The following is a 12,793-nucleotide window of genomic DNA, read 5'->3' on the forward strand; positions in this document are numbered from 1 at the left end:
CAGAAAAGCTACTACACTTTGGATTGCAGCATAGCTGCCAATATCTGTTACTACAAGAGTAATAAATGGATTACATATCTATCATTGACCAAATATATCACTACTGTGAAACTGTCTAATCCAGCTAATTTAAGAATGACCTTATTCAAGATTAAAATGTGAAAATAATGTAAATTATGCTGTATGAAAATGAATGCTTGGAATATATTCAGTATTCAGGAAATAACTGCTGCGTTGAAAATCTACTGAGCTCAGCCGTGTGTTAGTAAGGTGTTGAACCTGCAATCCTCATGAAGTAGCCTGAAACTCCATGTATATCACATTTTGTAAAGCGGGAAGATGTTTATTGGTTTAAAATGCCAAAGTACGTATTAGGAAAGATAGAAGGTTTTTATTAATCTATGTTGGAAAACATTCCATTTTGTTTCAGTAGCAAATAAAATCTTGGGTTTTTAAAATTTGGGGATTATGCCAGTTTAGGATAATTATTAAAAAAAAAAAATCTCTCTTTTTGGAACCAACATATCAATTGTGAAAAAGGAAGTTCTCAGAACGGCTTATAAGTGTTATCGTTTTCACTGTATAAAACAGTATGCTGCTATTTTGCTAATTCTTCAAACTAAAAGAGTCACAGCTCGAGTAAGTGGAGTTCTCCTACATGTTTTATAGAATACTGCCTTTAAAGTCTAGTTGTGATCTGCTATGATTTAAGAGCAAATTCAGATTTACTATAAATAGGAATATAAGTGCAAATACAAAACCAGTATTAGATAAATCTGATACAATAGAATTTACTAAACATGGGGTTTTTTTAAACGAGGCGAACTCAGAACCAGATGCAGCGAAGTAAAAAGAGCAAGAAAAATTTGCTCAGAGTAGCGCTGTCCTGTTTGTTAAAAAAAAAAAAAGCAAGTACTTAAAACATTTATCTGAATATTAAGGGTTTAATTCCCTGCTGATTGCTTGACACTGATATAGCTTTAAAGTCACAGGAACTACCTTCCAATAAAATGGGTGTATTATACTCATAGCTCTTAAGATCTACAGCAATAGAAGTGATTTAAAATTTTTTATCATTTTTATCCAATGATTATGTTTACCACACTTTTTTTTTCAGATTAACAGCCCTTAAAACTAGATTTTTTCTGGTAGGGATGGCTAGGTGGCTGGTTTATATCATTGTTCTTTTTTTGTTTTTCTTCCCAAAATTATAGAAAGATTATATATTAATTAAAAAATTAGATTTTTCCTAGAAATATACAAATGACAAAGTTAACTAGATTAAGGAAAATAAGTTCTTCTCCCTGTGTTTATTAGCCTTGTTTTGCTGTCTTTCAGGAATTTAAGGCAAAATCAAGAGAATGGGATAAGAAGGGGGCAATCTGCCAGAATTCTCTCCTTTTTTTAGATGCTCAACAAAAACTATTGTCTGAGAAATATAATTTATTTCAGGTAAAATTCTCACATTCCTTCTTTGGCAAGAAAACGACCTGTTATCTCAGCTAGAGTTATTTTACCTTCATTTTAAAAATATCAGTACCACTAAGCTTACAGCGAATCTGACAATACATGGATATATTGGTAGTTAATACATTGCTTTAGGTAAGACAGACCCATACTGAAGGAACTAATGATACACACAGTTATTTTAATTCTATTTTTCTCATTAAAATGAGAAAATAAGTATCATGATGAAAATGACAATATTTCTGCTAAAAAAAACCTGCAAAAAGCAGTGCATGCTCCTTTTTACTTTTTTATTTGTACTGTGGGGATATTTTTATCTTCCATGCTGTTTACTAATATGCAATTAATTGTGACAACAAGTCATTGAAAAGCTTCCTACCAAGTAAGTAGTACATGCCATTAGTATGTTGACTCAGATATAAAGTTCCCTCAAATCTAAGATAGCCCCAATTTTTTGGAAGATCATAAATTTACATTAATATAATTTATGCAGAAAAATAAATTTCTATATGCTTCTCCAAAATCACAGTTGGAGTTGTTTGTTGGATAACTTATCCCTTTTTTATCATATTTTTCAGCTTTCAAGTTACCACTCAGTCCTTCATTGATTTTGTTATTGTTTTTTCCTTGTCAATTTGCTTATTACTTTTTTTTATATAGCCTATTGATCTAGTGTATTTTTTAAAATTCTTTCCAGTCAAGGACAAATTATTATTTCATGATGTCTTGATGACATATCCTGCTCAAAAAAAAAGGAAAATAACTTACAAATTAACTGGGCCACATGACAGTTCAAAAATTAATTGGGGGAAGCCGGTTACATTGCTGACTGTTAATTCCATTTTCCACTCTTACTAAGCTTGTTGGATCTTAATCTAGTGGAAGACTTTATTAACAATTCCTATGAGACTCTTCACCCATATCCAGAGTTTCCAAGGATGGCAGTCAAGTTTTGGTTTTAGATGCTGAAAGCGTAGTATTGCAACTATTGAACTGCCACACAAATGCATCACAAAAGCAAAGCTTTGCCTGGACAAAACTCCTGACTGATGCATGTTTGTTACATAGTTAGACAAGTCAAAATAGAGTTTTCAAGGCGATCACCCACATTTTGCTGTTGAGGCTTTCACTGCCATCAGTGAACTTTCTTTGAAGACAATTTTCTTCACAACTGTAACATCACACCAACTAATTTATTAAACAGAAGCCTGATGGACTGTTAGCCCTTAACTGTTTCAAAAGCGTTAATTGGTCCTGTGTCTTTGTCTCAAGTTCCTCTTTTGTGAGGTCTTTGATTTCCGGCTGGAATCTTGCACTCTGTTTTTCACTGGATGCTTTGACTTTATGATATGTCAGACTCCATAACTTGCATGTTAGGAGGATCTTAATTTATTATCTGTGGAAGTTCAACTTAGCAGCAAATTTCTTTTGGCTTTTTGTTTGATATGCAGCCAGTGGTCAATTCTACTTAGGTGTTCAACCTACACAAATTATGGGAATGAAGTCAGTGACAACAAAAAGGGTCTAAAGCATGCCTTTTTGTAGTCCTTATTAATTAAAAATGGCATTTGTAACCCTATTTGTTTTTAATATACATTTTTTTCCTTGACTTGATCTCGGCACATGATATATGGTTTCCAGGTAATATTTTGTCGTTATTTTTCAGCTAATTCAGTCTTCTGAAAGATTACTGCTCCTTTTTAATCTCCCAGTGGAAGGATCCATGTGGATAATTTTTTAAACAGCCAAGCCAATTACTGTAGTAATTATACCTCTTCACAATGCCTGTGAATTCGCAAATACCAGTTTTCTGAAGTTTTTGGTTTAGGATTTTCATTAGTGCAAGAAACTGAATGGAGTGTGAGACTCTACAGAATGTGCAAATGATTCTTCCCCAAGTTGAAGGATAATGATATCAAAGTACAGTTCCTGTAGTTACTGAGCTGTCTATACACGAACGATGCAATGCCAGCCTTCTAGTCAAAGGTTAATGTCTATCCTGAGGCACACACACACAACTACTGAGTTCAATGAATCAAAGAGGAGCATTACTTTCAAATTATTTTTTATAGATGACTGCTTTGAGTAGGTCATCATAATCATGTTTTTCATATTCAGGGCTAACTAACATTAAATGCTAGGGAAACAACACAGAAAAAACCTTGAAAAAAATTCTCCTGCCCTTGAAACTTTCTGAAACGTTTTTCATACTGAGGGCAAGGATCTTGAGAGTAAAAAAAAGGAAGCATCCTGTAGAGAATTGATGCAAACTGCTCCAATTGCACCACCTTTTCTAAGCAAATCTTGATGAAGGTGGAAATAGCCTTTTGATTTTAGTAGGTTTGGTCCTCACAATTTACATATAGTTATTGAATTTTATTTGAAGATTTTCTTGTTTTATAGAAGCAAACCCAGAATTATCAATTCCAAATAAGCAGTAAGAAACAAAACCAAGAAGAGGTAATTACCTATGGCCAGCCTGAAAGTGAAAAGGATGAGTTGATTATTGAAAAGTTAAGGACAACTGTGAATGAAATGGCAATAAACAAGAATAAACTAGAAGAGGAAAATCTGAAACTCCGGGAGGAGCTAAAAATGTACCAAAACCAGTGCCAGGTAGTAATAGTTTTTCTTTTTCATTATGAGTGTGAAACTAATGTTGGAACATGAACTTCTTAGGAATATACTTTAAAAAGCTGTACTGAGATGGCTATATAGAAGATCTGTACATTTGCTGTATTCTTTGCCGGAACCCAGAATGAGCCATGAATAATATGATTTTTTGAGTAACACTTAAAGGGGAAAAAAAAATGTTTGATATGTAGTAGGATGTTTTATTCTTGTCTGTTTGTTTAGAGTTTCCTAACTTTCCTATATCCATAGCATCTACAGGAACTTAGCCTGGTTCACTTAGTTCCTTGTATATAGATAACTTCTATGAAATCTCTTTATCTGATTTACGCCCAGTTGTACACTGTGCCATATAGCTAGTAAATAACTATATAGAAGAGTGTGTGCTATACTTTATTATTGAGAGATTTTGCAGTCAATGAATTTTTAAGTTGCCAGCCATGTGAAGAACCACCAGTTTTTATCTTATCCCCAGTTTGCCATTTTTCACCTTAGCACTGATCTATGAAGGTGGCCATTTGGGCCTCTTCTTATGGTCGTGATATATGAGTTCATACAGGATTGAGATAATATGAGATATCTACAGCCTTTTTTATTAATATTAGCTATGTTTGAAACAGATCAGGAATGAGATTCTCGATGCTATTTTTTTCTGATAACATATATAAATAATGCTTTTGCTTATTAATTTAAGCACTTCAAGGTTCACTAATATATTGAATAGCCTACAGTCACTTTATGCTTTCTGGAGAAAGATAATCTATTTCTGTTTATTGACAACCTTGCAGTTGAAGTTATAACTTTGTAGGCAAAATATTTTCTATGATTTATTACGTATTTATAGGAATTAACATGCATGTGCTGGAGGTTTCATTTCCAGTGTTGTGGGAACAGCCAGGTTTAGTGAATGTGACGTTTATACATTTCATTTGCAGATTAGTTCACTGGGTGATTTGCCTGTACACAAGTTATTGCTATGCAAGCAAAAAACTCCATTTGGGGGCCTGTTAAAAGGGCTGCCGTCAAAAGCAGTGGGACTAGAATATGGAGAGGAACAAACCCTGGCAATTGGAGCAGGTGGATAGATGCTGTATGACAGAGAGAGCAGATGACATTGTGCTGTAGCCTTTAAGAACATCTTTAAACAAGAGGTTTTTTTTAATCCTGTGAATAGAATCATAGGATCATAGAATCATTTTGGTTGGAGGAGACCCTCAAGATGATTGAGTCCAACCATAACCTAACCCTAGCACTAAAACATGTCCCCTAAGAACCTCGTCTAAATACCTTTTAAACACCTCCAGGGATGGTGACTCCACCACTTCCCTGGGCAGCCTGTTCCAATGCCTGACAACCCTTTCCATGAAGAATTTTTTCCAATCTAAACCTCCCCTGGTGCAACTTGAGGCCATTTCCTCTTGTCCTATCACTTGCTACTTGGGAGAAGAGACCAACCTCCTTTCAAGTAGTTGCAGACAGTGATAAGGTCTCCCTTCAGCCTCCTTTTCTCCAGGCTAAACAGCCCCAATTCCCTCAGCCACTCCTCATAAGATTTGTGCTCCAGCTACGGGAGCTGTAGGAATCACTGAAAGCATTTTACGTAGAAGTGGAGATAAATGTACATAACACAATCAGCATAAGGGCAGAAAGTAGCAGAACAACCATGCTGGTGGTGTGGGATACTGGTGTGTTCATTAGTAAAGCCACATTTGCAAACAGCTGCAGAAGGGAAGGACTGATGTAAGGTCAATGTATGGTGAAAACAGGTAGTTCAGAGAAAACCATTTCTTAGGCATGTCCATATGAGAAGGAAAGAAGCCAGAAGGAGTAAGTAGGTTTGTGGAAGGAGTGCTGGCTGGAGGATGGGAATGGTTGGACCTGATGTGGCTAAAGGGGGGAGGAGCAGATGGGAATCTCGGTGGGGAAAGGGCTGGTGGCACTGACAGTAAGCCCAGTATTGTGCCTCTCTGCCTATGACCATTTCATGTCTGCTTCTAAATATTTCTCTCATACTATTAATTAGCAAGGGAAGAGAGATACAGTGAAATGTATAGAAGACTAGTGTGTTGGCTGTACAGAAAATATGAACTTTAGAAGATCCGTACTGAAACTGCAAACTATTTTTGTTTTATGAATGGTCTGACAAACTTAATTGCAGCCATACATGAGAGGCAGCCTGAAAACGTCACACAGGAGGCTTGATTCTTGGAAAGTCTGCATTAAATCAGCTGCTTGACACTAAGTTACATAGAAATACAGCATATAATTGTATTAAAAATGTAGAACAGCTTGAAGTAGAACTAGAACAGGAGCTGAAATTTTTGAGGCTTCCTTTTGATATTAAACATGGCAATCTAATTGAAGCAAAACCTTTCACAGAAGAGAGGTTTTAGTAAATTTTTCAACTTGAAACAGACTCTTAAAATAGTTATATTTCGTTACATATTTTCTAAAAAAAAAGTTTTCTGGTTCAAAATTAACTTTCATTTTGGTGTTTTAACTAGATGCAATGGATATTTCCTATAATAAGTGGTACGTATCTAAATTATTTTTTGAAGTGATGTGTGGAAGTCATAACCTGAAGTTCTGTTTCAGTTATTGTTGTGGCTGCTGCTGTGGCTTCTGTTGCTCCTGCTATGATTAGAATTCACAGAAGAAAATACAATTTATGTAAATATGTATGATGACTGCAGTCCGCCACAGATGATATGACTTCTGCCACACAGTTGTGCAGCATTCATTCTCCTTATCCACCCCAGAATAAAGTCAGAGGGGTTAACCTCCCCTAAATTCATATATTATCAAATAATTGCAGCTATTTCTTGAATGTTGGACACATGAAGATGATCACAGGCAAGTCTTGCAGGCAATTTTAACAATTCATTAAGCTTTATTTCACTTGAATATGTCCAGAGTTGCATTTCACAGTTTAAAAAAGCTCTCTCAGCCTTAATTTAACAAAGGATAAGATGAATTAATCTGTACATGCAGCCCCTATAAAAAACACAAAAGCACTTTGTATCTGTCTTCAGCAGCCCTTTCGGCCAGAGGAAAACCACAGGCTGCTTGGAAGGAAGGTCATTCTGATATGAGACTCTAAGGGAAATAAACCTTTGAAGTTCTTTGCTTGCGGTGTCATTTCTGGATTCCAGTTGTCATTTGAAAGTTTAAAGGCTTTCTTTTTGCTTTTAAACATGGTAACTGTATTAAAACAAAATGAAGAAATTATGAAAGACAGTAGTGTTTTTAGTGTAATAGTTTTAAACACAAAGGATCAACATCCTTGGAAAACAGGGGTTTTTAAATCTGGAACATGCTTTCGAATCCTGGGTGAGACGAAATAAATATACTCTGAATATTGTTATCGCCAGAATCTGATTATTATTGCTATTTTTTTGTTGTCGTTATTTGTGGTTATATTTCCAAGTTCTTATCTTACCTGCTGAAACAAGCATACTATGTATTTTAGATGCATTTAGTGTGATAAAGCTTCTGAATGATGTTTCTTATGATAGTTTCAGAGACAGATGAATTAGAACATTGCAAGAGCTAAAAAATATTCAGCATCTGATTTTTAGATCACATTTCTGGAGGAAGGAACTGATAGGAAAGCAATGCGTTTTTAAGAAATAAAAGTAAAAATAAAAGCATGTATGCCCTTTCATACAAATTATACAGGTGTAGAAAATGATGTATTAAATTACAGCATTTTGAGCTGTCTAATTTTATTTAACTATTTATGTATTTGCTTGTTTCTTTAGAACATGGAGGTAGCCTTTTCAGAAATGAGGAATGAGCTGCAGTCACGGGATGCTCTCTGGAGAAAGATACAGCTAGAATGCCAACAGTTGCACGCAGAATTATCGAAAATCAGAGAGTATAAAGATATGCAGGAGACGCAAACAAAGTATGTATGTTGAAGACAACACTTACGTTTACAAGTACTTCTGAGTTAATAACTTCTTCCTTACATTTGATTTAAATTAAGTCTGTATGAAAAGATACTCTGGATTCGAATGTCACATTATAAACAATTTTAGAATAAACATTTTCATTGGCAATTGTATATTATGAGATTGCGTATATAGATGCAAGCTCTGTTAAAAGGCTTTAATGCTGCCTAGATCTCTACAAATCAATGCATTTCATATATTTCTATTTATATGTTTACAGTCTCTTTCATTTTCTCAGCATTAAACCACTTTGGAAGTAGTGTGATTAAGATTTTTCCTAATCTCCTTTGAGTAAAATGTTCATCTTTTCATAGTTTATCTAATCTACATAGCTCTTTCAGATTATATGAAATCCCAGTCTATAAAAGATTTCAGGATTCTATCTGCACGCACTTGCATTGTCCTTAATCTCTAGAAATCTCCCAAGATCCAACCTAGTTTAGACCAAATCTTTGGTTGTGGGCTTTTTTAATGCTTTTTCTTTTTCTTCATCAGCAAGCAGGTCATCCACAGTTTTATGCTGTGGAGAGGATACTGGAAGGTAAAGGTTATTAAACACTCTGCTCGTTTCATGTTTTGTTTATTTCATATTTATAGGCATCAATTATCTTATGCACAACTTACTGAGCAACTGGAAAATAGAACTGCTGAGTTATTACTGTTGGCACAAAGTGAAGAACACCAACAAGAAGAGCTAAAAAAGGTATTTCACATCATTAAGTATTTCCAGATCTTATCTTCAATAAAGGAGTTTTAGAAGAGAGCAAAGTCCTGACCTTGGATATGTGCATAAGCAGAAAAGAGCAGGAGGTTAAGTTGTGGTTTTAGGGGAGCATGAAGTTATCATTTATGAAGGAATTTTCATACGTGGTTGCATTTCTGGAGTTAGTTGTGTAGCTGTAAAATTGACATTCTGATTCTGTATGCTAACAACAGAGCCAAGGTACTTCATTGACATAGTGGTAGGGACCATGCCCAAGCATCACTGGGATTCAGGTAACACCCTGCAAGCAATAAACCCTCCAAGGCTATGAATAACTAATATAGGAGGTAAGCAGTAATTTGTAGGTGGTCTCAGATGTAAGATATGCCAGCGGATCAACCGATACAAGTCACTGTGGCAGGAACCAGTCACTTCCTGTGCAGTCCAGTGGCGGGACGCTGCGGAACAGCATGTGGCTCCACTGGCCAAAACACTTGCAGGCATGTTGTGGTCTTGCTGAGCAGCACAGAGGCAGGAATGTCTCTAATTGGATGCAGCTGACTTGGATGCAGCAATTTTGGCACGATAGTCATGATCTAGCTCTTGGGGGTTTTTTGCATCTACATCTATTTGTTTACAATTCTAGTATTTCTGTGTAGTTTGCATGAATAAAAATGAAATGCCATCTGTTCCTGATTGTGTACGGTACTATGAGGAATTATTAAAGTGGGTTCAAAGGTTGTTATGCTGACTTTTGTAGTTTTGTTTCTTATATAATACAAAAATCTATAATGGTTATAGCAGAAAGATTATAAAAACAATCTTTGTGTTGATTCTTTGGAGAACTCTGCACAGGAGATAGTGCAGAAAGTTAGACCTTAAATTTTATATATAATGGCAGGAAAAATTCTCATAAAGTGATTTGCCATATATACTCTTTATTTCTAACATAATTTCTCATTAAATAGTCCCTAGATTGATTTATCTATATTGCTCCTAAATTAATTTAGGCTGCATTAAACTTATTTTAAACCTAAATTAACTCAAGAGCAATATAAATAAATCATACTTAGGTTTATTGAATTGATATTTCCTTGGATATTCTTTGCCATAAATTCCAATTCTTAAAATTAACATCATTATTCTTATATTATTTTTGAATGTTCATTTAAATGCCTTCTGTTTTGTTCATTTCTGATACTAAATAGGCAAATGAAAGCACAAGAGAAGGGTGGAGAAAAGATGTAAAAAGAAATAAAGCTATGTGCACTGAGTCATTAAGGCACTTCATATAGTCTCAAAAGTCTCTGATTTGCTTAGAAGAGTTAGTGTCTTGGAAGCAACAGCAAAAAAAGTCACTGGTAGGTAGTAAGTGATGCAGACAGATTTACTGCACAACATTTTTTCTTTTTGAAACATATTTGCTACAGATAAGAAACCATGTTTATCAAGAGAAGCAGTCCCATCGCTCTGAGCAGGAAAGAATGAAGACGGAAATCTCTGACCTGACAGAAGAGCTTCATCAGAAGGAGATCACTATAGCAACTATCGTGGAGAAAGCTGGTCTTCTGGAAAGACAGTTAAAAATGGAGTTAGAACTAAAAGACAAATTGTTAGCAAAACAACAGGTATGCAAGCAGCCACAACCAGCCTAGATGCTTTTACTCCACCCTATTGATAATCACATACATTATCTGTGAAAAAAATACATTACATTTCGTGCTGTAGGTTTCATCAGCAGTGCTGCAATGGCTGTGTAGCATTACTAACGCAGTCAAATTGACACTGGCACAAGAAAGCACCAGTGAATGTCAACTGTACATCAAAAGTGCAATTCATTCTGACCTTTTTAACATGCAAAAGATCTTGAAAACTTCCAGTTTGTTGTTCTTGTATGCACTTTATCATTAGAACCATTTCTTAGGTTATCTAGAAAGTTTCCTGATTTTTCAGATTTTTTTAAAGCTTTTTGAAGAATAGTTGGGGTTGGAAGGGATCTCTGGAGATCATCCAGTCCCACCCACCTGCTAAAGCAGGTTCACCAGAGCAGATCACACAGGAATGTGTCCAGGTGGGTTTGAATGTCTCCAGAGAAGGAGACTCCACAACCTCTCTGGGCAGCCTGTTCCAGGCTCTGGCACCTCAAAGTAAAGAAGTTTCTCCTCATGTTTAGATGGAACCCCCTGTGCTTCAGTCTGTGCCCGTTGCCCCTCATCCTATCGTTGGGCATCTGGAAAGCATCTGGTCCCGTCCCCTTGACACCCATCCTTGACATATTTATAAGCATAAAAAAGATCCCCTCTCAGGGGATCTTATTGTTACAAATCTGCTTAGAAAATTCTGGTAATTTGAAAGCTGAAAACTGTAAGATACCAGTGTTTTAATGGCAAATTTTGGTCTTAAAACCAAATATGTTATCTTCATTACTCAGTTTTGTAAACCAAAAAGAACCTTCATAATTAGAGGTTTCTGGGTATCCGGGTTTTCTGAAGGGTTCACTGCATATTGAAAATTGTGATTAACATAATACCTTACTTTTGACAGTAGGAAATTTAGTGTTTCGGAAAATAAGAGTTGCCTCCTACTGCGTGGCACTGTTTAGCAGGCCATATTCCTTGTTGTTTCACTAAAAGAGTGGATGTTGTTCCTAGGATTCACAACTAGGATTTCACCCAGTTTCAGTGGCCTGCAAAATCTGTCCCTCCTTATGTGTTTTAACTGTGTGAACTCCCTTATATTCCTGTTATCACTTCTTTCAAAAAGGTAAATAAAATCAGAGGCATTGCATTTGTTATAGAAGTTCAATACCTCCTTCTGCTTTACTATTGCTGTATTTTAAAGAAAATCATTATAGTTAGTTTCATAATTCTTTGTCTTTATATCTAAACTGAGTGTTATTTCAAGTTAACAGTTATATACTTGAATTTAACTAAGGATTGAATCTTTTCCTAGTTGTTGGATTTCCAGTACAAAGTTATCAAATCTGAAAACACGCATCTAAAAGAGATGTTGGAAAACCAGGAGTGTAAAAGTTGCATGGTAATTATTTTTTTTTAAATCTGTGCAATATGCAGAACAGTTACTTATATTTACTGTAAATGTAGATTAAGATCATGGCAGATATAGAGATTTCTGGCTTGAGTAAAAGAAATAAATAATAGGGTGTGTGATATAATCAAAACCAAGTGGTATTCCCACACAGTCTGAAGATGGGTATAGCTAGGCATAATTTTGACCCTAATTGTAGTAAACTAGAAGTAAGCTAAATTTTTCAGTAACTGTCTAGACAGTAAACAGTTTCTTGGAGCCCGTTTTTTCTAAGTGACATCGCTTCAGAAAATATTTGTTTTTAAACAGTCATCATTCTCACAGATACAAATATATGTCCCTTTTTTACTGCTTTATGTCTTTGTTCATATGATATTTAAATAGCAGTGTAAAAAACTGATACGTTTTGCCCCCACTCAGCTTATTTTCAGACTTCAGTATTTATTTCTCTCCAAATAGGGGATATTTAAAGTTCAATTCATAAAAAGTGTGCATAATATCATGTAGAACTGTAGTTTATATGAACATAATAAATATTATATATGCTGCCTTCCACAATAAGCTTCAGAACATCCCTTGTTTAAAGAACATCTGCAGTTATTGTATCTCTCACTATGAAAAAAACAACTGAAATGTTGCTTGTAAATACTGCTGTAAATACATCTGGGGGAGGATTTGTGGCCTGTTAATTGTCTTATTGTAGACTGACAAACGCATGAAAGAATGTCAAATTTTTCCAAACCCTTAAAATAACATATACGTCTATCAGTGATGTATCAGTGATGTATTGTAGATATATGTACAATATTATGGGTATATGTATATATGATATATTACTGTGGAAATATGGATGTATGTATGAATGCCTAGCTCTTCTCTAAAGTGATGTTCTTAATGAAGATTGAGAAAAGCTGTGGGACAAGAATCCTTGCAGATATCACATTTGCTAAATTTTAACAGTAAAATCTGGTTACTAGATATACCACGGTCA

General features: G+C 35.1%; 1 protein-coding gene across 4 annotated transcripts in view; it reads left to right on the plus strand.

Moving 5' to 3' along the window:
- Window positions 1-12,793, plus strand: part of DEUP1 (deuterosome assembly protein 1) — a 50,137-nt gene that overhangs the window by 18,985 nt on the left and 18,359 nt on the right. For 2 of the 4 annotated variants that reach the window (XM_065037879.1, XM_065037942.1), the window contains 6 exons: window positions 1,339-1,452; window positions 3,871-4,083; window positions 7,860-8,005; window positions 8,649-8,754; window positions 10,185-10,382; window positions 11,707-11,793. In XM_065037879.1, coding sequence (XP_064893951.1) covers window positions 1,339-1,452; window positions 3,871-4,083; window positions 7,860-8,005; window positions 8,649-8,754; window positions 10,185-10,382; window positions 11,707-11,793 — 864 coding nt within the window. The remainder of the gene's footprint in view (window positions 1-1,338; window positions 1,453-3,870; window positions 4,084-7,859; window positions 8,006-8,648; window positions 8,755-10,184; window positions 10,383-11,706; window positions 11,794-12,793) is intronic. The other 2 variants (XM_065038019.1, XM_065038095.1) reach the window with 2 other exon arrangements.

This window comes from Columba livia, chromosome 1 (assembly GCF_036013475.1).
Source record: "Columba livia isolate bColLiv1 breed racing homer chromosome 1, bColLiv1.pat.W.v2, whole genome shotgun sequence".
Lineage (NCBI taxonomy): Eukaryota > Metazoa > Chordata > Aves > Columbiformes > Columbidae > Columba > Columba livia.